Below are 25176 nucleotides of genomic sequence, written 5' to 3'. Positions count from 1 at the left end.
CCACACATAATTACTCAGTTGCAAATCTATGAATTTTGAAAATGCCAAGGAAATCATGTCTGTTAGCACAATGTTGAAATATATAAATTGTTTCACCTTTCTCCCCTAATGACAGTGGTAGAAAGTAAATTTTCCCTGTGTCCTTTGGAAATACAATACAGTCATAGACCTTAAAAGGAGGTAGGAAGTAGAAGGAATGATATTCAAGTAGAAAGACTTGAGATGTGGGATTATGTTTTTTTCTACCTCCATTGTAGAGTATTTGAGTATTTTCTTTTATTTTTTTTTTATTTTTAAGAGGCAGGATCTCACTCTGTTGCCCAGGCTGGAGTGCAGTGGCATGATCACAGCTCACTCTAGCCTCAAATTCCTGGGCTCAAGTGATCCTCCGACCTTACCCTACCAAGTAGCTAGGACTATAGCTGTGCATCATCACCCCCAGCTGAGAATATGGGATTATTTAAAAATCCAACTTTCTAGTTTCATTTACCAGCTTGTGAACCGATCATGTTATATGTTGTTTTATGCCAATTAAATATCTCCTATAATAGTGTGAAGTGTGCTTGCAAAAGATGGTGCATTAGAAAATCTACTTTCTGGCTCAGTGTAGTAAGTAGAAGTAGGTACTTCCCAAGTGAGATGTTCATAAAAACCATAATGGGAACCTTTACTGGCATCAGACACATAGGCATAGGTATATTTTAACCAAAGGTTAAAAATCAGCTGTCTACCGGCCACATCTGGGCTAGTGATATGTGTGGTTTGAACAATTAAGTTCTTTTTTTAATTTTAAAAATTTAGTTGTAAGTAATATATTGAGTATTTTCACATAAGATGTCTAACTTTCCTGTTTCTTTGAAAACGTCAGAAGACCTAGGAGCACGGCCTGTCTATAGGATAATACTCATCAGAGGTAAGTAGCGGCTGCCCCTTTAGACAGTGCATTCTCTGTAAATATGCCCTGGCTTATACCACTCCCAATTGCCTTAGCCAGCCTCATTCATTATGGTGTCTGTCTGACTCTTTCGGGTAACTTCCAGTTACCTCTGAAACTTTACAGTTTAATCATTCAGTTGAGTGTTCTTTTTTCCATCAAATCTACACTTGTGATTTTATTCATTCCTATGAGTGGAAGCAACTCAAATCCTAGCTTTAGCCACGTTCTAATCTCTCAGCACTTAATTCTTTCTGCTGCCTGGTTAACTAGATTAAAACATCTATTTCTTTTCAAAATCAGCAGGTTGAAAATAACTATACTTATTGGCTAATCTCAAACAGAATTTGATTTTTTTACATTTTTTCTCTTTTCTCTGTTTTGGCACGGCTATCCTCATCATCACCTACATTGGAAAATGATTTCTTCTCCCTTTCCTTCTATAGCTTATTCATCAAATTTCACTCATTCAGGAAATATTTATAGAGTATCCCCCAGTACCAGGCACTATTCTAGGCAATAAGAAAACAGCAATGAGCAAGACAGACTCTAAAAACAAACAAGCAAATAAAAATTACAAATGATCTGAAAATAATAAATGTTCATTAAAAGAAGAGGATGTTATAGAAGATTACTGCATGTCCATTTTAGATTAAGTGGTAAGGGAAATTCATTCTAAGCAGAGATCATTTAAATAGAGATTGATACTATAAGAAACTGCTCATGTGAAGAAGGTAGTGGAAGAATATTCTATAGTCAAAAGGAAAAGGGAATGCAAAGTCGCAAATTCTAGGAGTTTAGTTTGTTTTAAGCAACAAAGAAAAGTCTAGAGGGAGTAGAAAGTAATGGTATGGGGGAAAGTGGCTATGAACAAGGTTAAAATTTTAGGTAAGAGCCAAGTCATGTAGGGCTTTGTTAATCAAGGTAAAAAATGTGAATTTTATTCTAAGAGCCACGGGAATTCAGTGGATAGCTTTAAGCAAGAAAGCGACACCATGTGCATAAGGTTTGAAAAGATCAGCCTGGCAGCCCAGGAGGCCAGTTAGGCTAATGTGGTTGTAGCAGTAATAGAAGGGTTAGACAAATATGGTAGCAAAGCAAATGGAGGAACGTGTTCAGATGGTGTGGTTGAAATGAATCATTGCCAGAATTGAGGACGAAAGCAAAATTGCTGGATTTTTATTTTCTACAAACTGATGAATGAGGATATTCCTTACTAAGAAAGATGGGAGGATGAGAGGTTTGATGTTACACCCTATATTAATTTAGACAAACATATTCAATACACATGCCCAATGGTATCAGTTGATCAGATAAATATACTGATCTGGAGTTCTGGGCAGCATTCGGGACCAGAAATAGAGATTTGAGAATAATCAATATGTAAATAGACTTTAAAGCCATAGGACAGAATAAGTCACTTAAGGTAAAATCTCCTAGGGATTGTGTATTGATAAAGCAGACAAAAGGGCCAAGTACAGATGTCTGTGCATTCCAACACTTAGGGTTTATTAAAAAAAAAAAAAAAAAAAAAAAAGGAAGATAAGGAGAATTCAGCAAAGGAGACTGAGAAAGAGCCACCAGAGAGATAGGAGAAAAACCAGAAGAGTAGATCTTACAGACACCAAGAGTCAACGTGGTAAAAAGAGGAAGCGTTGGAAAGGTTGAGTTGTCAGGATTCTACCTCAAATGTTGAATTATATTAACAAACATCTATTGGACATTTACTATTACAAACATTATGGCAGGTACTCTAGCAAATTGTAATAAGAGACACATTTGGCCTAGAAAAAAAAAGCTTCCAGATCAAAGTTTATTTCACTATCTATAAAGGCCTAACAGTATCCATTTGTCACTGAAAGTCTATTTGTGAGTGTGTGTATGTGTGTATATTATTTAATGCTCTACTAATAGGTAACACAAATTTTTAAGAAAAGTGTGATTTGGATTTGAAAGGAATAACCTAGTAAGAGTTTCAGTCAAGACAGGAGAATGGTAACATAAGGTCTATATCTGAAGGGCTTCTATGGTGTGGTGTTGGGATGGTGACCTGGCAGACCTGAAATTTGCTCTGGAGGACTGGTGCTTGGGTAGAAACGGCATTTTAGAGAATACAGCCATTCCTCAGAGCTCTCGCTTGTAGGATTTGATTTACAATTTATTTATACTGCATGGAAACCATCACAATTCTACGTAGGCAGGGTTCAGGATAAGTAGTAGAAATTTTATTTACTTAATTATGGATAATGATATTGTCTAAGAAAGCAGGGTGACCTGTTAGTTATAAATATAAAACTCAAGTAGCTAAAGCAATCTTTACCTACACTTTGAGTGATTTCTCTGGAAAAGCACTCAAGAGCTTTTTTCCTGAATGCAAAAGTCCCAAGAGTTGTGTAGATGGCAGAATAATTTTGAGAGATTATTTGTGTTTCTTCTCTGTATTTTTTTTGTCTTCTCCTTATCTCAAACTGGGAGTTGAGCACTTGGTATTTCTTTGCGTCAGAGTTTTGTATAGATGAAAAGCACAATCTGAAAAACTGCTTGCTGACAGATCAATCAGGGTATCGTGCTCACACCTGTGTAAGCCTGCAGTCACTGAGAAGGTTGTACAGTCTGGCTTAAAGGCTGCAGAGCCTCCACATATGAGAGAAAATGTAGGCATGGCTAAGGGCACTAGATGACAATCAGTGTGGCCTAATGATAGATCACAAGAGAGGCTTCCCTCTTGCTTTGTTGCAACATCAGACTCTAGGACCCTGGCACAACTCTGGGAGTTTAAGAAAAGCCCTAATGATGACTGAAATTGAATTTTCCATTAGGTTTCAATTAAATTAAAAATAAGCATGTTATTATGTAAGCCAGTTAGTGTATTCAGTTATTTCTATATTCAGTGATTTCATACACAATTGGATTAAGTAGAAATCATTAATATATAGGTATAGAATATAACACAAATGAGTATGTACATATCAGGACAATACTTACGGCCAGGCAGGGTTTGTGTAGAAATCCAGCTGGAAGCATTGCCATAGCCTGCATTGGTGCTGGCAGCCACCTGGAATCTATACCATCTAAATTTTTTCAATCCATACACTGTCTCTTCAGTTAGATCAGCCTCATAGAGATATTGAATTTTTTGATATTCAACACATTCCTCGGATTCCCATTCTCTGCATTTTTGAGCACGAAGTTGAGTGGTAATCTTGTAATTTTGAAAGTAGCCAAGGATAGTGTCAGGTCTTATCCATGTCAATGTTGCACTAGTTGACTGAACATCAGAAAAAGTAATATTTGTGGGAACACTGGGAACTAAAAATTAAAGGAAAAAAAATTAAAAATAATTGGAATTACAAAACATTTTGTAAACAGAAGAAAGACATGGAATTTTAACAAATTATGGTCGGGAGCGGTGGCTAATGTCTGAAATCTCAGCATTTTTGGAAGCCAAGGTAGGAGGATTGCTTGACACCAGGAGTTCAAGACCATCCTGGACAACACAGTGTGACCCTGTCTCTACAAAAGTTTTTTTAAAAAAGCCAAGTGTGGTAGTGTGCACCTTAGTTCCAGCTACTTGAGATGCTGAGGCAGAAGAATTGCTTTAACTCAGGAGTTTGAGGCTGCAGTGAGCTATAAGTGTACCACTGCACTCTAGCCTGGGTGACAGAGCGAGACTCTGTCTCTAAAAAAAATTAAAAAAAAATTCTGTTATGGTGCATCTAGTCGAGATCTGTCAAATTAGTACAGTACTTAGATTAATTATCCCCACCCTTAACGAGCAAAACCTTAAGGTGATGTTTCATGGACCATCATTTCAAAAGAGTAGAGGACAAAACAATTGTGATTTTTTATACCTAATTTTGCTCCCAAATATAATCATAAATGGTTTATATAATTATATTTTAGCTTCATATAGAAGCAAAAATTTCACTGGTACAAAAGCAAACTGTATGCTCATGTCATCCTAAGTACTTCCCTAGGCATATCTAAGTTTTTAATATTCAGTTCTCCAAAAATATGTTTTTTATATTTAAATGTCTGATAAATATAAGCACATATTATATATAATTACTGTTGGTTATTAAACATTTTTAACTAAATAATGTAAAACAATATTACTGAATAAATTAGATTAGCTGATTTTTATTTTATCTTCTGTACATTTAAAATTAACAAAACTTTTCTGATATTAATACACAGACTGAGGTATCTGTGTATCACCTACAATCACATGGTCCTATTTGGAGTTACTTTTTAGATTTCATTCTGCTACACACTTACCATGTGTCAGGCTCTGAGTCTGGTGTTAGGGATTCAAGATACAATAAAGTTTTCAAGAAACAGTTTATTGGGCACATAAAATGAGCATATTACAGTTAGAAATATGAAAGAGCAATGAACTAAGTGGTATTGAAACTTTTCTCAACCATGTCTTTCCTATCTTCAAGGCCTTTGCTGAGAAGACTGAGATAAAGAGAATGATAAAAATGACTTATATGAAAATTTCATAATTTATGAAAACTATGTTAATATTCACTTAAAAATAAGAAAATAGATATTTAGAAAAATCATTCATTCTTAAATATATCATATTAAATCAATATTCAATAAATATCTAATGAGCACCTAATATATGTAGGTACTATTGTAAGTGCTGGAAATACAATAAACAAAACAGACAAAAATTCCTGACCTCGTGAAATTTACATTCTAGAGAGCTATATACAATAAAAGTATTATACACAGCCATCCCTCACTATCTGTGGGGGATTAGTTCTAGAAGCTTCCATGGATACCAAAATCAGAGGATGCACAAGTCTCGTATATAAAATAGTGTAGTATTTGCATATAACTTATGCATATTATCTCATATAATTTAAATAATCTCTAGATTACTTATAATACCTAATACAATGTAAATTCTATGTAAATAGTTGTTATCCTGTATTGTTTAGGGATTAATGCAAGAAAAAAATGTATGTACATGTTCAGTACAGATGCATTTTTTTGCAAATATTTTTTTTTCTGCAGTTGGTTGAATCCACAGATGGAGAACCCATGGAAATGGAGGGCTAACACATAGTATTTTGTATGATGACCAGAGGTATGAAGAAAAATAAGGAAGGGAAGAAGGAGAGAGTTCCAGGGATAATGAAATTTTAAATTCGGTAGTAAGAGAATGGATTAGAAGACATTAAGTTCCTTACAAAAGTGGGAGAGCTAACCATGTGAATATTTCAGGAAGAAAAATTCAGAGCAGAGGAAACTGCATTATTAAAGGCCCTAAGTTGGAAGAATGCCAGTATACTTAGAGAGTAATGAGGCCCGAGTAACTTAGTAGGAGCTGAGGGCTGAGAAGAGACATTGAAAGCTAGATTGTATATGACATTATAGGATATTGTTATGGCTTTCTTTTGAGCAGAGGACTGACAGGCTCTAACACATGTTTTCACAGAATCACTCTAGCTACTATGTTGAGAATAGATAAAGGGAGACAGGATGGAAACGAGGAGACTAATTAGTAGGTTACTACAATGTCAATGCAAGAGATCATGGTGGCCTGGATCAAGATGGTAGCAGTAAAAGTGAAGAGAAACATTCAGATCCTGAACATAATTTGAAGGAGAGCTGACAGGCTTTGCTGATGTGTGGTGTGTGGGCTAGGAGAGTAAGAGAGGGGTAAAGGAAAACTCTAAGGTCTTTGGATTGCCCAAACACAAAGATGAAGTTGTTATTAACCAACAAGGGGATGACTGTGTGATGAGTAAGCTTTGGGGAGAAAGATTAAGAATTTATTTTGAGTATGTTAACTTTGAAATTCCTCTAAGACACCCAGAAGGACAAATCAAATAGTAGATAGATGCTTGAATCAGGAGTTCTGTAGAGAGAGGTCTGGACTTGCATTAAAAATTTGGATTTTCTCTTAATTTTTTATTAAATTATCTATAGATGTATTTCACATATATAAAAATATATAATGCACACATATATATATCTGCCTAAAACTGGAAAAGAAGTTATAAAGCAATGAAGCACAATGATTAAATTATTTAAAATCATATGATCAGATTTAATTACTCTGTTTTCAAATACTAATATTTGTCATCAAATCTTACTGCATTTAGTTGACCAGTAACCTAAAGATGGCATTATAAACAGAACACTTGATACACTACTTACAACACACTCTTTTATCTTTACCTATCATAAAAAAAAGCAATTACAGAGAATATTATTTTTAGGGAAAATGTATGTGTACAGAAAAAGAAGTTTTAGAATTGGTTAAAAAGTAGAATTTCTATAATTCATTGAAATACCTCAGTCTCTAAATGTGAACTCACATAACCTGAATATAAGATAACATTTTCAAAATATTTCAACATAAATCACAGAAGTGTTATTGACTTGAGTGTTCAGGAAATGTTTTCAGAGAAGAGATGGCATGTGAGACTAGAATTCGCTTATTGTAAAGAGGCAATCTTAGAAGAGGGGGTGATGGAAGCCAAGTCAAGTGTGATTGTAGCTTATAATTCATGTTGGCAACAAACAGAAAGGCTGTACAATAGCTTGGGGACTTACTGTGTCAGAGGGAATTATAGATAGCTTCTCAGGTAATGGAAAGCTATCAAAGGTGTTGGAATGAGATGTTCAGAGGTACATTTTATCAAGTCCAGTCTGGTAATTTCACAATAGGAAAAGAGAAAATTTCAAAGACCATTTCATTTGTCTAGGAAAGAAGAAGTAAGATGGTAGCAACAGGAAAAAAGTCAGTTTTTAAAATTTATCTGGGTGGTTGAATCCATAAGAATAGGCAAATAAATGGGAAATCACAAAATCTCAGAATGCAAAATAAGTTTAGAGATTGTCTTGGTCAGTTTGTCTCTTTATGTCTAACCATTGTGTCTGTGGATGTTCTCAAAGATTCCCAGCCCCTGTACAAAAAGCTTCTTTCACTTATACAACCAAAAACTTATCTAGGTACAGATGGGAAGGAAGTTTGCTGCAGTAATTAAGGTGTGGATGCGGAGAGACAGGAACACTCATACACTGCTGGTGGGACTGTAAACTAGTGCAATCCCTGTGGAAAGCAATGTGGAGATACCTTAAACAGATTCAAGTAGACCTACCATTCGATCCAGCAATCCCATTATTGGGCATCTGCCCAGAAGAACAAAAGTCATTCTATAAAAAAGATACCTGCACCTGAATGTTTATAGCAGCACAATTCACAATTGCAAAGATGTGGAAACAACCCAAATGCCCATCGATTCATGAATGGATTAGCAAAATGTGGTATATGTATACCATGGAATATTACTCAGCTATTAGAAATAATGGTGATATGGCATCTCTTTGGTTCTCCTGGAGAGAGTTGGAACCCATTCTATTAAGTGAAGTATCCCAAGAATGGAAAAATAAGCACCACACGTACTCACCAGCAAACTGGTTTCCCTGAGTGCACATTTGGGAATAACACCAATTGTGTATCGGACAGAGGTGGCGGCTGGGAGGAAGGGATGGGTGTATACCTACTTGATGAGTGTGATGCGCACTGCCTGGGGAATGGACACATTTGAAGTTCTGACTGGGGGGGATGGGGGTGGGGGGAGGGGATGGGTGCATACCTACATGATGAATGCGATGTGCACTGTCTAGGGAATGGACACACTTGAAGCTCAGACTCAGGGGGATGGGGAGCCACGGGCAATATGTATAACCTGAACTTTTGTACCCCCATAATGAGCTGAAATAAAAAATAAATAAATAAATAAATAAATAAAAGAATCCAAATCAGTTTACTTTAAAATAGACAGATACCCAGTGGACTTGACCTTATAATTTGAGTCCTCTAAAAACAGAACATTATCTTTGGCTGGTTGCAAAAAAGGATGTAAAAGATTTGAAGCATGAGATGGATTCAATGTACAAAAATTTCTCCATTGCTGGCTTTGAAGAAGAGGCCACATGATAAAGCATGCAGGCCATCTCTAGTAGCTGAGAGCAGTAGTTGGGTAAAAGCCAGCCAGGAAATAGGTCAGTCCTACAAATGCAAGGAACTAAATTCTGCCACAACCATATGAGTTTGGAAGAGGATCCTGACAACCTGACTTAGCTTGTGAGAAGAATAGGGAACTTAGGTACATCATACGTGGACTTCTGACCTATAGAACTATAAGCTAATAAATGGGTGTTGTTTTAAGCTACCAAGTTTATGGTAACTTGTTACACAGCAGCAGAAAACCAGTACAACTTTCCTCTACAAAATAACCAATCACTACTTACCTAGTCTCTGCTTAAATATATAGAACAAAGGAAAACTAAAAATCTTGAGGGATTTTATTTTAAAATTTATTTTCAGATACATCAGATACCTCTATCAGTTTGTATTGCCTTCATTATTTTGTTCCTGTAAATCTTACTTAGTTCTGCACTGAAAACCCACCCCAAAGAGGCCTAATCTACTTTCATCTCCACTTCACTCCAACATTCTACACAATCTAGGAAGATTTTGCTTTTGCTTCTGCATCCATGTCAATAAAAAATATTGAGCAATCACTCCAAAATATGTATATTTATTTGTAGGTTACATACACATAATAATGTCAATCTACATATTAGATTGTGTCTCTTGGAGTCTAGACTAATGGTTGCAACAAAATGGTTCTTTAATAAATATTTTCTGAATATATTAGCAAATGAATAGAGAGTATAACAGGGGATTTGATTTAGACAGATGATCAGAAAAGGCTTTACTGATGAAGGATAACTTAATCAGAGACCTGAAGGATAAGAAGAAACTTTCCAGGTGAAAATCATCAGGATTTTTTAAGGCCCTGAAGGAAGAGAGCATTACACAATGAAAACACTTCAAGAAGTCTTCTGGGTCCACAGGGAGATGGACGGGAAGAAAGCTAAAGATGTAGGCCAGAATCACACCATGTTGAGCCTTCTAGACTGAATTCAAGATTTTTAGTTTTATTCTAAGTCCAGTGGAATACTAGAGAAGTTTTATAATGGCTTTTTGTTTTCATTATAACTTTACACTCTGTTCTTTCCCTATGGAAACCAGACAGTGTGGTCCAGACACTTCCCTTTATTTTGGATCTACCACAAACCACCTTTACCATGTTTCAATTTCCTTTCCCTATGGTTTGCTAAACCACTATAGGTGGAAGGAAAAAGGGACATCTTCACTAGCCAATTAACTGGAGAAGGCAAAGGAGACTGCCCTTTCCTGACCCCAGGAAAGGGGTCATCAGGAGGGATGACTAGATGCCCATGGCTCTACGAGCAACTATTTTTTCCTGCAATGTTCAGGTTTTAGGAAAGAAGACTGTAATGACAAATTTTTGCTGCTGAGTAAAAATTTTTAGCAGATTAATTTGTTTCACAAACTCTAGTATTCTCTAAACAAGTTTTTCAGAAAAGAAAAAGTCTACATAGAGTATTACTTTAACTTGACAAAGTAACAAGGTCCAGGCAAGAGCTATTTTTAACCTGGCTATGGGAAGCAAAACAATAATTTCAATCCCCCATTATGTGACAGGCATAGTGAAGGAACACTGGGACATACAGACACTCAATATGTGGTTCTTGAGTATGTGACTAAATTATGGTTCATTGAAACAGTCCTCTGGTTTTCATGTGGTACAAGATCTAGCCCACATTTTTCAGTCAAATGTGTTTAGAAAGATGAACCAGAAATAAATCTGATCTGAAGCCAAATATATAGTATAACTTATAGACTTTTTTAAACAAAGCTACCTCAGAAGTATTCCTAAGTGACCAGCAGTAACCCTCATTTATATCCAGTATCTTCTCTTTTGATGAACTGTGTGCTGAACTAGACTATTTCAAGGCAACTGCCCTATTGAATTACAGATACAAAAAGGATTACACTCATTTCAGCATGGAGAATCAGATTTCCATTCTTTAAGAATGACTAAAAACCTCAAAACTTTTTCTATACACAGATGGTACTAATTTGAACACATCATCCCATGCTTCCTGGAGTAATCACACAGCTTGCTTAGATTTTCTAAACATGACTGAACGGTGATGAAGCGATCAACATTAACTGCCTAGGTATTCAGTAAATTACATTTTTATTCATAAATTATTCTTATTGGTGAAATACTTTCATCATGGTTGAAATGAGAGTCTTTAGATATATATAAGTCAGAATTTGCTACAGGTTTAAATTCATGCCCGTTTTCAGTGACTATTTAGTAGATGCTACTTAGAAGATGATAATGTGTGTAAAATGCAATTATTCTGTAAACTTCTGAATATCAATTATTAGAAGCTGCCAACCTCCTGTGATAGGATTCTGATGGTGGTTGGTTTGAATTGACTTCTCACTGACTTGATTAAGTACACTAACATGGAAGAAGAAGTTTCAAGTCTTTATTTATGACTATTTTTTAATCTTTGGGCACAGATGTACTCTCTTTTAAGTAATATAGATGTTTGAAAATTTATGTTTATGAATTATATTTATAAAACATACAAAAGTATCAACCAATCTTTCCTAGTTTATTAAGAATATTTTTGTTTCTAGAAATTTTAAATAATCTGCCATCCTTTTAGAAGCACAAGATACAGGTATATAATCTAAGAATACACAAATAAAAGTGCACTTTGCTAACACTAACATAGTATGGATCAATATAAAAATTGAAATTCCTGCAAAGTTAAGTGAAAAGTTGAGTGCAAAGCAAATTTTAGCATCTCAGACATAAATTTTGAACTAACTTGAATTTAATCGATAGCATTTATTGGACATTCACATTGAGTGGTGTAAACAGGTTTCAAGTCTTAAGGCATAAGCTCCTTTTCATACACACACACATACACACACACACACACATATGTAAACAGTTTAGTTAATAGAAACAACCACAAAAAGGTGAAGACAAAAGAAAAGAGAAGGAAAAGATCTGGGCGCTGTAATTTGAAGGAACGATTGAGGATTGGTATGGATGTGGAAGAAAAGATGTTCAAGGTGGTTGAAGAAAAAGGAGAGATTTGTAATTATTAATAGCAATAAAATGTCAAGAGGTGGAAAGTATCTTAGACTAGAAAAGAATAGTCTAACTAAGGAAGTAATAAGAAAAAAGGGGGGGTATCAAACATGGTGTTATTAAAAGTTTGAGAGAGGAGTTTAGATGACTACTGTAGACAATAAAGAAGAACTGACAGATTAACTGGTGAAGTATAAATGTAAACAAAAGCCTGATCCTTCATATAGCTTGTTATTAGGAAATGATAAATTTCATAGAAATTGGTTAGATGTTATATAGATTACAGATGTTACAATCTATGTTGTAGATTATAACAAATAATGTAAAGGCAAAAACCAAGACTAAATTTCTGTGACCATAAATAAAGATAAATTATATGAACAAAAATACAATAATCTCTGGCATTGAAAGCAAAGGTATATTTCTCCTGAAAAATCCCATAAAGAGAGTACCATGTAATTTAATGAACAATGTCCTCAACAACATTCATACACAGAAAATACTAAGTGCATTTAATTTTGGCCTTTCTTAAATGTCTCTCAGCATAGGTGGGTAGAATAAATCTTAAACACATTTTAGTAAACCTGTTTCTTCAGAGATTGTAATTATGCAGTTCAAGTGTACCCCACTCTGGTAGTCTGACTTAATCCAGGAGATTTTAGAGTAGCTGGAACAGCATTTATCAAGGTATGCTACACAAACATTATTGAAGGTGGTCTACAAATATGAGAATATGGATTGGCACATTCATACTAGTATGCCAAATTAAATAATCTTATAATAGAAATTCATTTCACTTGCATGAAAGAGAACTGAGAAAATACCAATAAACAAGACTAAGATTTCCTAAAAAAGTTTTAAGTGTCTGTTCCAACACATGTATAGTTGGACAATTGGGGCCCAAAATTCTATGGATCATAGCTATAAAAATTTTAGTATTTAAACCTAGTATTATTGAACATATAACTTTATAAAAATATCTCAGTAAAACTCCTGAAAAAAGTCATTTTTTGGAGAAGACTACAAGGAAAACTGGTTATACATATTCTGTTTGAAATCAAAATAAGTTGATTTATAGAGACATTAGTTTTGACAGCTCTATGTATCAAGTTATCTCATGAGAATAGCTATCAAAAATGACAAGTTTGATTTTAAATAGTCTATCTGAAACAGTTCTTAGGGGAGTAATTAGATAGCAGACATAATTGTCTGGTAAGACTACTCATATAACACCTGGAAACTAAACTGAACTTTGACAGTGATGCAGAAATTAGAAAGACATACTGTTTTGTAGGTATTCACTTAAGGATGGGTATGAGTAAATAAATGTTAGTTTCAAATCTTGTTAGGATAAATAACAGTTATATTGGAAGGTGAAGTTTATATTAGCATAAGAGCTCAGGTAACCAATTTTGGACAATATCTGTGTATATAAGTAATTGTAATCATGAGAGTGAATGAACATTTGAATGGAGCACTCATAGCATCAGAACAGCAGACATTGAAGAACTGAGTCTCAAGTCAACAGTGAATGGGCAGAATAGAATAGGAAAAAAATGATCAGAATAAACTCAGGTAAGTATATACTGTCTGCCATACATTGAAACTTAATAAACGTTTGTATAGAAAATAAATGAATAAGTGAACAAATTAATGGATGAAGGGACTGGTAGATCTCAAGAAGTGCCACCAAATGCTGATTGTAATTGAATGCTACTTAAAATAATTTCAATTTCCTAAGGACTGTGACTACACAGAAAAAATTTATTGATTAAAATACACAAAAAGTGTCCTGGATCTAAACTTTGGGAAAATATCCATAAGAGACTAGAAAATTTGGATTTTTCAGGGACTCCATGAGAGAGAGAGAGAGAGAGAGAGAGGAGAAACAAGGAGAATTAATAGAAGAGAAAGGATCAAAGGACGGTGTGAGACTGGGGACTCTATGGCATAAAGCAACCAATGAAAATCCCCTGGTAACCAAAAGATTTTTAAGAACAAAAAAGTCTAATGATCAATTTAAAGTCAGGTATATCACTGAAATGTAAACCCCTCTTCTATGCACTCATAACCAAATGTTCATTAAGGCTATTATACACAAAAGTGCCCAGTGTGATTAGAATTTTTATCAAAATCATGAAGGGATCTCAGATTTATACTTTGTTAAAAAACATAATTTTGCAAAAGAAACTTAAAAATATATACCAAAATATTCCAGTTACAAAACATAATAAGTTTGGGGAACTCTGATCTGGTGATAGCTTTTATCAGACTAGCCCTCCTGCGGATAATAATTATGGACTTGGAAAGAGGAGGGAAATAGCTATTGGCTTCAGGTGTCACAGAATAAAGTATAAAGCTGATAAAGTGGTTGTAAAAGAAGGAAGCCACGAGGGGTTAGACCCAAATTTGGTGTCTAAACTCTCCTGAAATCGCCATTATACATGTATATTATTATATGTATGTGTAATTAAGATGTATGTATATGTAATTAAGAGATTATACATACATAATGGAGAATCAAGGATCACAGTAGAAAGCAACGGCTGAAAAACTGTCTAGAAATTATAGCTGCTAAAATTGCACATGTACCTCATAAATTTGCATAAATAAATAGAAACCTCAAACAAAGATACAATAACCTAAGCAAAATATTAGCAAATCAAATCCAACCATATATGATAGGATAATGCATCTGATCAAATGTGGTCTATCTCAGGAATGTAAATTTCATCTATTATTCAAAAATAAATAAAAGAGAACAAAGCACATGATCACCTCAATAAATTCAGAAAATCAAATAACAAAATTTAACATCCACTCACAATAAATATAGCAAACTCTAAAAGGAAGAATCTTCCTCCAAATTTGATAAAGTACATCTACAGAAAGTCTACAGCCAACATCAGACAAAATGGTGAAGGATTAATCCTTCCCACTGAGGTTGAGAACAATGCAAGGATGTTGGCTTTTACAACTTATATTTAACATTGTATTAATACCAGAGAATGTAGCCAGTGCTATAAGGCAAGAAAAAAAGTCATAGATTTAAGAAACAAAGAGGTAAAAATGCTTTTAATTGTAGAAGACATGACATTTTTAATATAAAAAGTTCTAAAAATTTTCAAAAACTTTCTAGAACTAAGAAGCAAATTTAGCAAAGTTATATAGGATACAATGTCAACATAAAACTCAATTATATTTCTGTGTTTTGCATCAAATTGACAACTAAGATTAAAATAACATGTTTTAATGTTTATGTTATTAGAAAAACATAAAATATACTAAATACCTAGGAATAATTTTTAACAAAAGATATGCAAAATCCTTTTACTGAAAACTGCAAAGCATTATTGAAAGCAATTAAAGGCCAGGCGCGGTGGCTCACGCCTGTAATCCTAGCACTCTGGGAGGCCGAGGTGGGCGGATCCTTTGAGCTCAGGAGTTCGAGACCAGCCTGAGCAAGAGCGAGACCCCATCTCTACTAAAAATAGAAAGAAATTATATGGACAGCTAAAAATATATATAGAAAAAATTAGCCGGGCATGGTGGTGCATGCCTGTAGTCCCAACTACTCGGGAGGCTGAGACAGGAGGATCCCTTGAGCTCAGGAGTTTGAGGTTGCTGTGAGCTGATGCCACGGCACTCACTCTAACCTGGGCAACAAAGTGAGACTCTGTCTCAAAAAAAAAAAAAAAAAAAAAGAAAGCAATTAAAGATGGAGAAATATAACATGTTCATGGATAATTCAATATTGTTAACATATCAATTCTACTGAAACTCATGTATAGATTTGATGCAATTTCAATGAAAATGCCATAGGGTTTTTTTTTTAACGAGATAATTTTCAATTGTAAAATTTATATGGAAAGGCAAAGACCAAAAATAACTAAAACCATTCTGAAAAAAAGAACACATTCCTAGAACTTGCACTAACTTATATCAAGACTTCTTATAAAAGTTATAGTAATCAATACAGTGTGGTATTATTATAAAGACAGAGAAATAAATCAATCGAAGAAAATATATTCCAGAAATAGACTCAAACACATAGGATCAAGCAATTTTTGAAAAAACTTCAAAGGCAATTCAAAAGAGGAAATGAAAGTATTTCAACAAATAGTTCTGAAAAGTGTTGATAAATATGTGAAAAAAATTAACCTTGAATTATATTATATACATAATTCAAGATGAATCATAAACACAGATGTATAAGCTAAAACTGTAAAATATGTAGAATAAAACACAGGATAATACCTTCATGATTGTGAAGTAGGCAATGGTTTCTTAGATAGGACACAAAATGTCCTAATGTGGGAAAATTGCTAATTTGGATTTCATCAAAATTAAAATCATATGTTTATCCACAAATACCATTAATGAAATGGAAAGTCAAGCTACTGATTGGGAGATAATGTTTGTTATACATACATCTAATGAAGAACTTGTATCCAAAATATATAAAGAACTCCTGTAACTCAATACAAAAAGACAAACAATTCAAGAAAAAAATACACTGAGGAATTCAACAGAAACTTACCTAAAGGAGATAAGACATTCCTCATTTTACATATCCCCATATGCTTGAATATGCTTGTGTTTATGGTTTAGTTAAATAACACCTGTCTCCCCAAAACAGGGCTTAAATTCATTATCATGGTATATTAACTATAAGTAATTTTATTAAAATTAAAACTTTGCTTCTAGCTCTTTCATCCACAAAATTATTACATAAATAACAGATGCACATCAGAATCAGTGACCAATCATGTCATTTATTTCAAAGCCTGTCACCGATTGGTCCTTGTGCATTTATTATTCAGTTCATGCACAGGTAGCAAATTGTGGAGTTGTGTTGCCTCTTTGTCTCCCAGTGATGGACTCATGTAACATACTGGCCAACAAACAAGTAGCAAAGAACAAAAGTGATGATGCTGGAAGCAAAATTTGACTCAAACATAAATGGAGTTTTAGAACAAATAGCTATGACCCAGCAATTCCACAAAAAAATATATACAAAAGTATCTACAGATGCTTTATTCATAATAGTCAGTTTGAAACAATCCACATGTCCACCAAAAGAAAACAGGCACACAAATAATAGTATATTCATATGATGGAAAATGAGTCAATAATAAAAGAACAAATTACTGAAACCATAGCAACATGAATTTCACAATTATGTTGAAAGAAATAGGCCAGACATAAGAGAGTACATAGAGTTAAGAACAAGTGAAATTAATCTATGTTGATTGAAATCAGAACAGTGGTTGCCTTGAGGAGTAGGTACACAAGGGGGTTTTTCTATGAAAGATGGGAATGTTCTGTATGCTGACTGAATGGTGGTTATGTGGGTGCATGCATTTTTCAAAACTCACTGAATTACAGACATAAAGTTCTGTGTATTTCACTGTATATAAATTTCTCATAAGTAGAAAACACAAAAAAATGAAAAGATTTCCCATAAAAATGTAGCAGTAATATTCAAAATAAGTCACAAGTTATGCATGTATATAGAAATTAAAACTACTAGATGCTAATACTTTCTAGGTAATAGTTTATAAATCTATACTTTTAATAGAAAATAAAATCATGAACTTTGCTGTATTTCTCATGTATCTGTACTAGAAAGGAAGCCTTAGAGATGAGCCCATGTACGTCAACAATTACTTTGAACCATCATTTGTTATCTATTTAATCTACAGGCAAAGTTCAAAATAGTAGCTCTTAGAATTGCATCCTATCTGGGTTTTAAGGTACATGTCTTATACAGTTAAACATTTCTCTGTAATAGCATCATCCAATACAAAATTAGTTTTAAATTTTAAGTCTAAAAATGTTAGACCTCTTAAACACAACAAATATCATTAATGCGGTTATGTTTACAAAGTTACAAAATGGGATCTTGGCTTTTTAAAAATACTATCTAAAGTGGGTTAATTTAATTAGTAAGAAACTTTAAAAATTGGGCTATGACTTTTTAATATATCCCAGATTTCATCATTTTGATTCATATGAAATAATATTTTTTATCCTTCTAATATTGTAAATTCTTTTTAAAGAAGTAATTCTTCCTAACAAGGTATCAAGGCACAGAACCAGCGGGTGATTTCAATATTGCAGTGAGTAGGTGGTGAAAATTCAAATTGCAATAGCTTATTAATATGCTAAAAAATGTTACTTTTACTTTATTTAAAATTTGGAAGTGTTTAATGTCAAAGTGGCTATTACTTATGCATATCTTATATGCATAAGTTGACTCTCCAAACTTTCATTTGTATGTGCCACGGAACTTATAATATTTGAAATTCACTAAGTTAAGCTTAACAATAATTTACACAGCCTTCTATCTGTTCGAGTCCTTTTCTTTGTGTTTATACTGCATTGATTTTAAATTAAGTATAAATTAGAGTAACTTTTAAGAAATTGTGCTGTCATTAAAATTCATTTATTCTATTATACATTTCAGAATGTTTACACCATTAGTAAATGTTTTTCCATGAAGTTTATAATCTCATACAAACAACAGGCACATTTTTGAAGCTTTCAAGTACTGTTGTTACCAGAAAGAAAGAAAGAGAACTTTTGCATGTGCACACACACACATGCTTAATTTACTTAAAAAGAGAACAAGAAAAGAATGGGGGAGGAGAATGATATGTACAGGCTGTTATGAAAAGTATCAGCTACAGCTGCATAGGACAGGAATGGAAAATAGAGTAATAAGATATGCCCCAGTTCCTAAATAAGTTAATAAAAATGCTGCTCAAAGAACAGCTGGCGTTAGCTGGAACTTGGGTGAAGCAAAGAGTAGCTGCCTGGAGTCCAATTAATGAAAAGTATTAGAGCATCAATGAGGTCAAGGAAAATTATGCAGAGTAACTGAAATTCATTTCTTATAAAAGGAATTCCATTTAAAGGACTTTAAAATTTATAATTTAGAGTTTACCTACGACAATTTCAAAATAGCAAACATTGCACTTTTGGAACTGATCCTGATTAAAAAAATGTGATACAAGTCTAGGCACTTTAAACATTTCCCAGAATTGCTTCAGTATCTTACAGATCTTATAATATTAACTCACATTATTTTTATTTTTATAGGTTAATCATGGATTTGATAAATTCAGTTTTCCTGAATTTTAAAACCATTTTTGAACAAAAGTATGTATACACTTACATCATAAATATGTCTGTAGCTACGAGGGAATTCTTATATTGGAAGTAAATGTCTCTATTCTACAATGACTCTATTTAGACATTGTGAAATAATGGAAGAAAACTATTCTAATTCCCACAAACATATGTGATTTGTTAAATTTCTAAGGTAGGGGAAATATCATAATATATTAAAAAGAATTCTAGACCAGTAGTAACTTTGCTAACAACTAGTTGCAGCAAAATGAGTTGACATTAACCTCTGTGCTTCATTTCCCATGCCTGCAAAGTAAAATGACTAAATGAGGTTATCTATGAGATTCAATGAAGGCCTAAAATTATATAATTCTATATTTCAACAATGTAAGAAATATATTTGCTTCATCATAGTCATCCCAATAGTCCCTAGCATAGTACTTTATATGTATTAAATAACTTGATCTTGAATAGATGGATAAAAAGAGTATCATGCATGTTATTAAAAATATAGCCATAGATGGACTTCTGTTTTGAGGAAGATGGAGTAGATACACTTTTCCCTATTCCTCCCAGTATGAACAAATAAAAACCGTAAACATTAAATATAAAATAGACAAAAGAAGATTCTAAGAGGTAGAATTAAGAAGGCAGACCAGCTAGGGAAGTCAGGACCCAAGTAACAACATAGTGGTGCTGGTGAATTCCTTTAGTTTTCTTTTTGCTTCATATATTCCAGAAGCCAGCCATTTGGAAATGCTAGCTAACTGACCAAAAAAGCCCCAATAAAAATCTGCTATCTATAACTATTAATGTACTCTTAATAATTAAAAATAATTTTTTAAAAAAAATCTGCTCTCTCCAGTCAATAAATAAATAAACCCATGAAAAGCAGTGCAGGCAGGGCGCAGTGGCGCATGCCTGTAATCCTAGCATGCTGGGAGGCCAAGGCAGGAGGATTGCTTGAGCTCGGGAGTTCGAGATCAGGTGGAGCAAGAGCAAGACCCTGCCTCTACTAAAAAAATAATAATGAGCCAGGCATGGTGGCATGTGCCTGTAGGCCCAGCTGTTAGAGACTGAGGCAGGAGGATCACTTGAGTGCAGGAGTTTGAGGTTGCTGTGAGCTAGGCTAACGCCACAGCACTCTACTCGGGGCAACAGAATGAGACTCCTCTGTCTCAAAAAAAAAAAAAAAAAAAAGAGAAAACCAGTGCAGTCTAGCAAGACAGAAAATTTTTAGACAATAACTGCTATACTCTACCCAAAAAGCATAGAAAAACCTGTGATCTCTCATTTTTTAAATTCTCTATGACTCCCTTTTTGACCCATGGATTATTTACAAGTGTCACTTTTTGTAACTGGTTTGATATTATATTTCAGCTCCAAGTTTACATCCTGAGAGCACATAAATGTAATTTTAAAACTCTCTAAAAAGAGATCTCTAGGCTCTAGTAGTTTCACTGGAGAATTCTTCCAAATGTTTAAGGAATAACTAACACCAATTCTACACAATCTATTCCAAAATTAGAAGAGATTCATTTTTATGAAGCTAGTATTACCCTTACACAATAACTAGACAAAAAAGTATACACCATGACCAAGTGGGGTTGATTCCAGGAACTCAAAGCTGGTTCAATACTAGAAAACCAATCAATGTAACTTACCATATTAACAAACTAAAGAAGGAAAATCACATGAATATCATCAACTAATGCAAAAAACACACACTCATGATTAAAAATTCTCAGAAAAGCACAAATAGAGGGGAAGTTCCTGAACCTGATAAAGAGCATCTACAAAAAACTTACAGCTAACATCATATGCATGCTTAAATTATTGAATGCTTTCCTCCTAAGATCAGGAACAAAACAAGGGGTCCCCTCTCACTGCTATTATTCAACATGGAGCTGAATTTCTAGTCAGTACAGTAAGAAAAGAAAAGCAAATAAAAGGCATACATATCAGAAAAGAAGAATTAAAACTGTCCTTATTTACAAATGACATGACTGTCTATGTAGAGAAACCCAAAGAATCACCAAGAAGTTCTTTAAACTCAATGAACTACGGGAAAATGGCTTGCAAGGCCCACTGAGAAGCCAGCAGCTGGGCAGCAGTTACCTCAGCACTCTCCTCCCTGGTGTCTGGCCCCTCAGTGGCATGGCACGACCAGTGAGAGACACTGGGGTAAACCTTAGAGATGGAAGTGGTGCTGCTAAGGTGGCATCCCAAAGCTGCAGCGCTGTGCCCCCTGCCTGGCCCTACTCTTGGCAACTCCACCACTCCTGCTTCAGACACAGACATTGCCTCCTCTACTGAAGCCCATCCTACCCGGCAGTGAGCTGCACCTTCCAGCCAGAGCAGATTTCTCAGAACATAAAATAAGAAGATAGTTATTACAGAGGTAGAGACAGTTATAAATTGTTCTTAATCAGAGTAAAGTTTGTACACGGGAAAATCAGCCTCACTCTGCAGCACTCACACCTCTTAATTTTCCAGGTCTCTCCTGAATAAAGAAGGACCAGCCCATCTTTCCCCTCTGACAAGTTGGAATAATGTGTATCTCTTAAAAGACTATGAAGATAAAATTTGAGAGAATTATAAGCAAATCCTCAATATCAAACTGGCAGAGCAATCTGAATCCTTTCTGAAATTTACATGTCATCAGATCATACAGTCATATGGGCCAAAGACAACCAGCTGTGTGTCCTGAAGCTTTTCTGCATATCTGAGTATCAGGTTTGCCCTCAAGAGATAGCTGCCATACACTTTTTGCAACTGGTTTGACATCACATTTCAGCTCCAACTTTGCATAGTGAGAACAATTAAGCATGTCCGCAGGTTCATTTTTATACAATTTGAAAGACCTTGAAACTTTTTGGTTGTCACAGCGTATTATTTTTTTCTCATCCAATAGACAGCAGTACCTTACGGTGATAGATTTTCCAAACAAAAATACCTGGAGCAGCAGTTTAGCAAAATATAACTTCAGTGGCTCTCAACATGAAGAGTTTCACCAAGCATAGTTCTATAAAAAGTGTATATATAAGAGTGTAGGTATATGTATGTATGTGTGTCTTAAATTATTATTTGTACTGTGCTAAGATTTTAATTTGGGGGATTCTGGTTGTGAATTTCTGCACAGCAATTATGGTTAAAATATCTCTTGGTCTATAAAAGATCATTAATATTTTGTGGTCATATATGTTATAACAGTGGATTATTTTATGTACAGGTATTATTTTTAGACACAGGGTTTGTTTCCAGGCATTGAAAATGAATCATAAGCTAGAATGGACAGTAGATGTGATTATGATGACACCTTTGCAGCCTCAGGTCTACAAATGATTAATGAGGATTTAAAACAAACCATGACAGGTCATTTGGTACATGGACTCTGTCTAGCAGTGTCAGAAAAATACCTTGACTCCAGGCCTTAAAAACACCCACATGGAATCTGCTCATCTCATTCACAAAATCAAAGGGCTCCCAGGATATTGAACCTCTAAAGGGAAAAGGTCTCTCCTGGAGCTGGAGCCTTAGGGTTTGCTGGGAAGCATAGTACTGGTGAGACCTCAATGGCACTGTTACTTGGAAACAGCCACTTGACCTTTGTTTTGGTCACTAAAAATCGAATTTGGTTCCTTTGGCCTGGTTCCCTCAAATTCTTTGAAGAGGTATCTGTGTGTGGCTGCTTGAGCTTTGCTTTGGCAACCCCTGCCCAAAGTTGCTCACAGATTATTTTTCACTTTGTTCCCAAGGTTAAGGAACAGAAAGTAGCCTCTGTTTTGAGGAGGTGGAAGTTAAGTGTACATTTCTTCTTACACTGCAACTTGTTCAGGACCACATTTTATAAAATGCCAATGGGAAGGGAAGGGGAGGGGAGGAGAGGGAAAAGAGAGGGTAGAAGTTCTATTAAAATTGTTTTGGTTTTAATATAAAATATATTTTAAAAATTAGGGCTTATTTTGAAAAATTCTGAGTTTAATCTAAATGTATGTCAATACCTTCTGATAAGGTAATACTCATAGATATAGCTGTTGTCATCAGATGGTTTAGAGATATTTTGGAGTATCTATGTCTGAGCAGAGCAAGTAAAGTTATTCAACCCTCCCTCCTATACTCTTTCTAATAAAATACTCTTCACTCTAGTCAGGCTTCTGTCTCATCCTGATCCCTCATACTACCTTTCTTTCTCAACTATGTAATTTCTCTTGCTATATCTTGAAATTCCTATTGATTCTCCTTTATCTATCAGTCTCACTATTTTCATGAATGGTGCGGGTGCCACAGGGCGGCTTACCATGAATGCTTTAGCCCACCCGTAATCTTCTCTGATCTGTTTAACCCCATTATCCAAGATAGTTCTAATAGAAAGAAGAATGTTCTTTGATATGTACAATTGGCATTTTCTCATACCATATTGAGGAAAAACAAAAAAAAAAAAAGAGTATAAATCTTAATTTTTATTACTCTATATCAAACAAACTAAGCAAATAGTATACCTGCCTATGAAATTCAAGGTTCAAGACAAATATATACCATCTCATCCTCTTCCATTTAGGTCACTAGTACTAGATCTCTCATATAAAGCAATTCTGAAGCTAGTAAGCAACATCCAATTCATATTTCACTTGTTCAATAAAATCTATGTCTCCTGAATTCCTATTTGATTCAATCTGTAAGCCATAAAACTGACCAACATATTGTGTAGATTTGTATTTAATTGCTTTATATGTATTATATATGTCTTGATGATAATAGTGGAATTATTTGTATGTGCAGGGTAGAGATCCCAATGCCATCTGGCACTGAAATGTGGGTCTTGAACCCCAAACCCAGAGTCTATACATAGCAAGCAGTAAACAGTATATATTGGTCAACCGTCCACTGTACTACAAGAAGTGTAAAAAGACACTCTTCATCGGATGTTCACTCTTAAGAGTTATATTTAATAAGTAAGTCTATTCGAAAGATACTTTATAACACCTGAATTTCTATTAGATTAACAATAGTAATAGTTCTTTCTTTCTGATTTGTGACAGGTAACTATAATGTCTTTTGTGCTTTAAGCAATTGCTCACTGGTAAGAAGAATGTGTTAATTCACTTGTTTAAGAACAAATGGTATCATGCAACTTTCCTGCATCTTTGACTTCTCATCTCAGCTCAGGAGATGTGTGAGGAGAACAATGTAAGTGCGATGCAGACAAAGAAAAGTGAACTTTTGAATTAATTTGCAACTGTGAGAAATGCTTTTACCACCCACATTCAATCTACTAAATGGTATAAAAGAATGGTATAAATTCTTATAAATGATATAAATATTTTATTTAAAAATTAAACTGGTAAGCAGAGATCAGTTTTAGCCACAATCTTAGTTTGTTGAGTAATATGTGCACTGCTTGGGGAAGTCCACAAAACAGTGTTCCCAATAAAGTGCATAACAAATACATTTCTTAAATAGTTTTTAAGAGAATGATGGTCAAGGCTTTGCAGAAGAGGATTGAGAGTTTACGTACATGCTGTTAAATAGTATAGGGATATTTAAATGAAACAAGAGCAGGAAAAAAAAACAGGAAAATTGAACACATTCCCAGTTAATCATACTGTGCCATTAATACATGTGCAAGCTCAGTGGATTTCCATTGGGTCCCTGCATATGTCTGACACCTCCCATTGGACAAAAAGCTAATAAAGAAATCACTGTTGAAAAGAACACTCCTAAAAACCACAACTGCATATTTTATTTTCCCTCAATTTTTTCAGCATCTGAGGGAGGTAGCTTATTTTTCTCTTTTGATTCTAAATTATGGAATTTAGAAGAGTTTTGAATGAACCCAAACTGCAAAATTATCTTTTACAAAAAAGATCAAGTTTTTAAAACTAAATAGTAACTGAAGACATTTACTAAGTTTTGATATTAATATACATAAGTGTATGTATTTTGAGCCAATTAGAGGTTCTAAAAGTTAAGTCTTCCATGCACATGGACTTGCTATATTATTTTTATTGGTACATTTGATATATTTTGATACAAAATGCTATTAAAATTACCAAGTTTGAGGGCTTTCATCTATTCTGTCCTATT

General features: G+C 34.3%; 1 protein-coding gene across 1 annotated transcript in view; it reads right to left on the bottom strand.

Annotated features, from left to right (window-relative positions):
• Nucleotides 1-25176, bottom strand: part of PTPRQ (protein tyrosine phosphatase receptor type Q) — a 193900-nt gene that overhangs the window by 85688 nt on the left and 83036 nt on the right. Inside the window, exon 26 of the mRNA XM_069489984.1 lies at nt 3920-4243. Within this exon, the coding sequence (XP_069346085.1) occupies nt 3920-4243 (324 nt within the window). The remainder of the gene's footprint in view (nt 1-3919; nt 4244-25176) is intronic.

This window comes from Eulemur rufifrons, chromosome 16 (assembly GCF_041146395.1).
Source record: "Eulemur rufifrons isolate Redbay chromosome 16, OSU_ERuf_1, whole genome shotgun sequence".
In the NCBI taxonomy this organism is placed as follows: domain Eukaryota; kingdom Metazoa; phylum Chordata; class Mammalia; order Primates; family Lemuridae; genus Eulemur; species Eulemur rufifrons.
The sequence above is the reverse complement of the archived record's forward strand: the minus strand, read 5'-3'. Positions and strand labels throughout refer to the sequence as shown.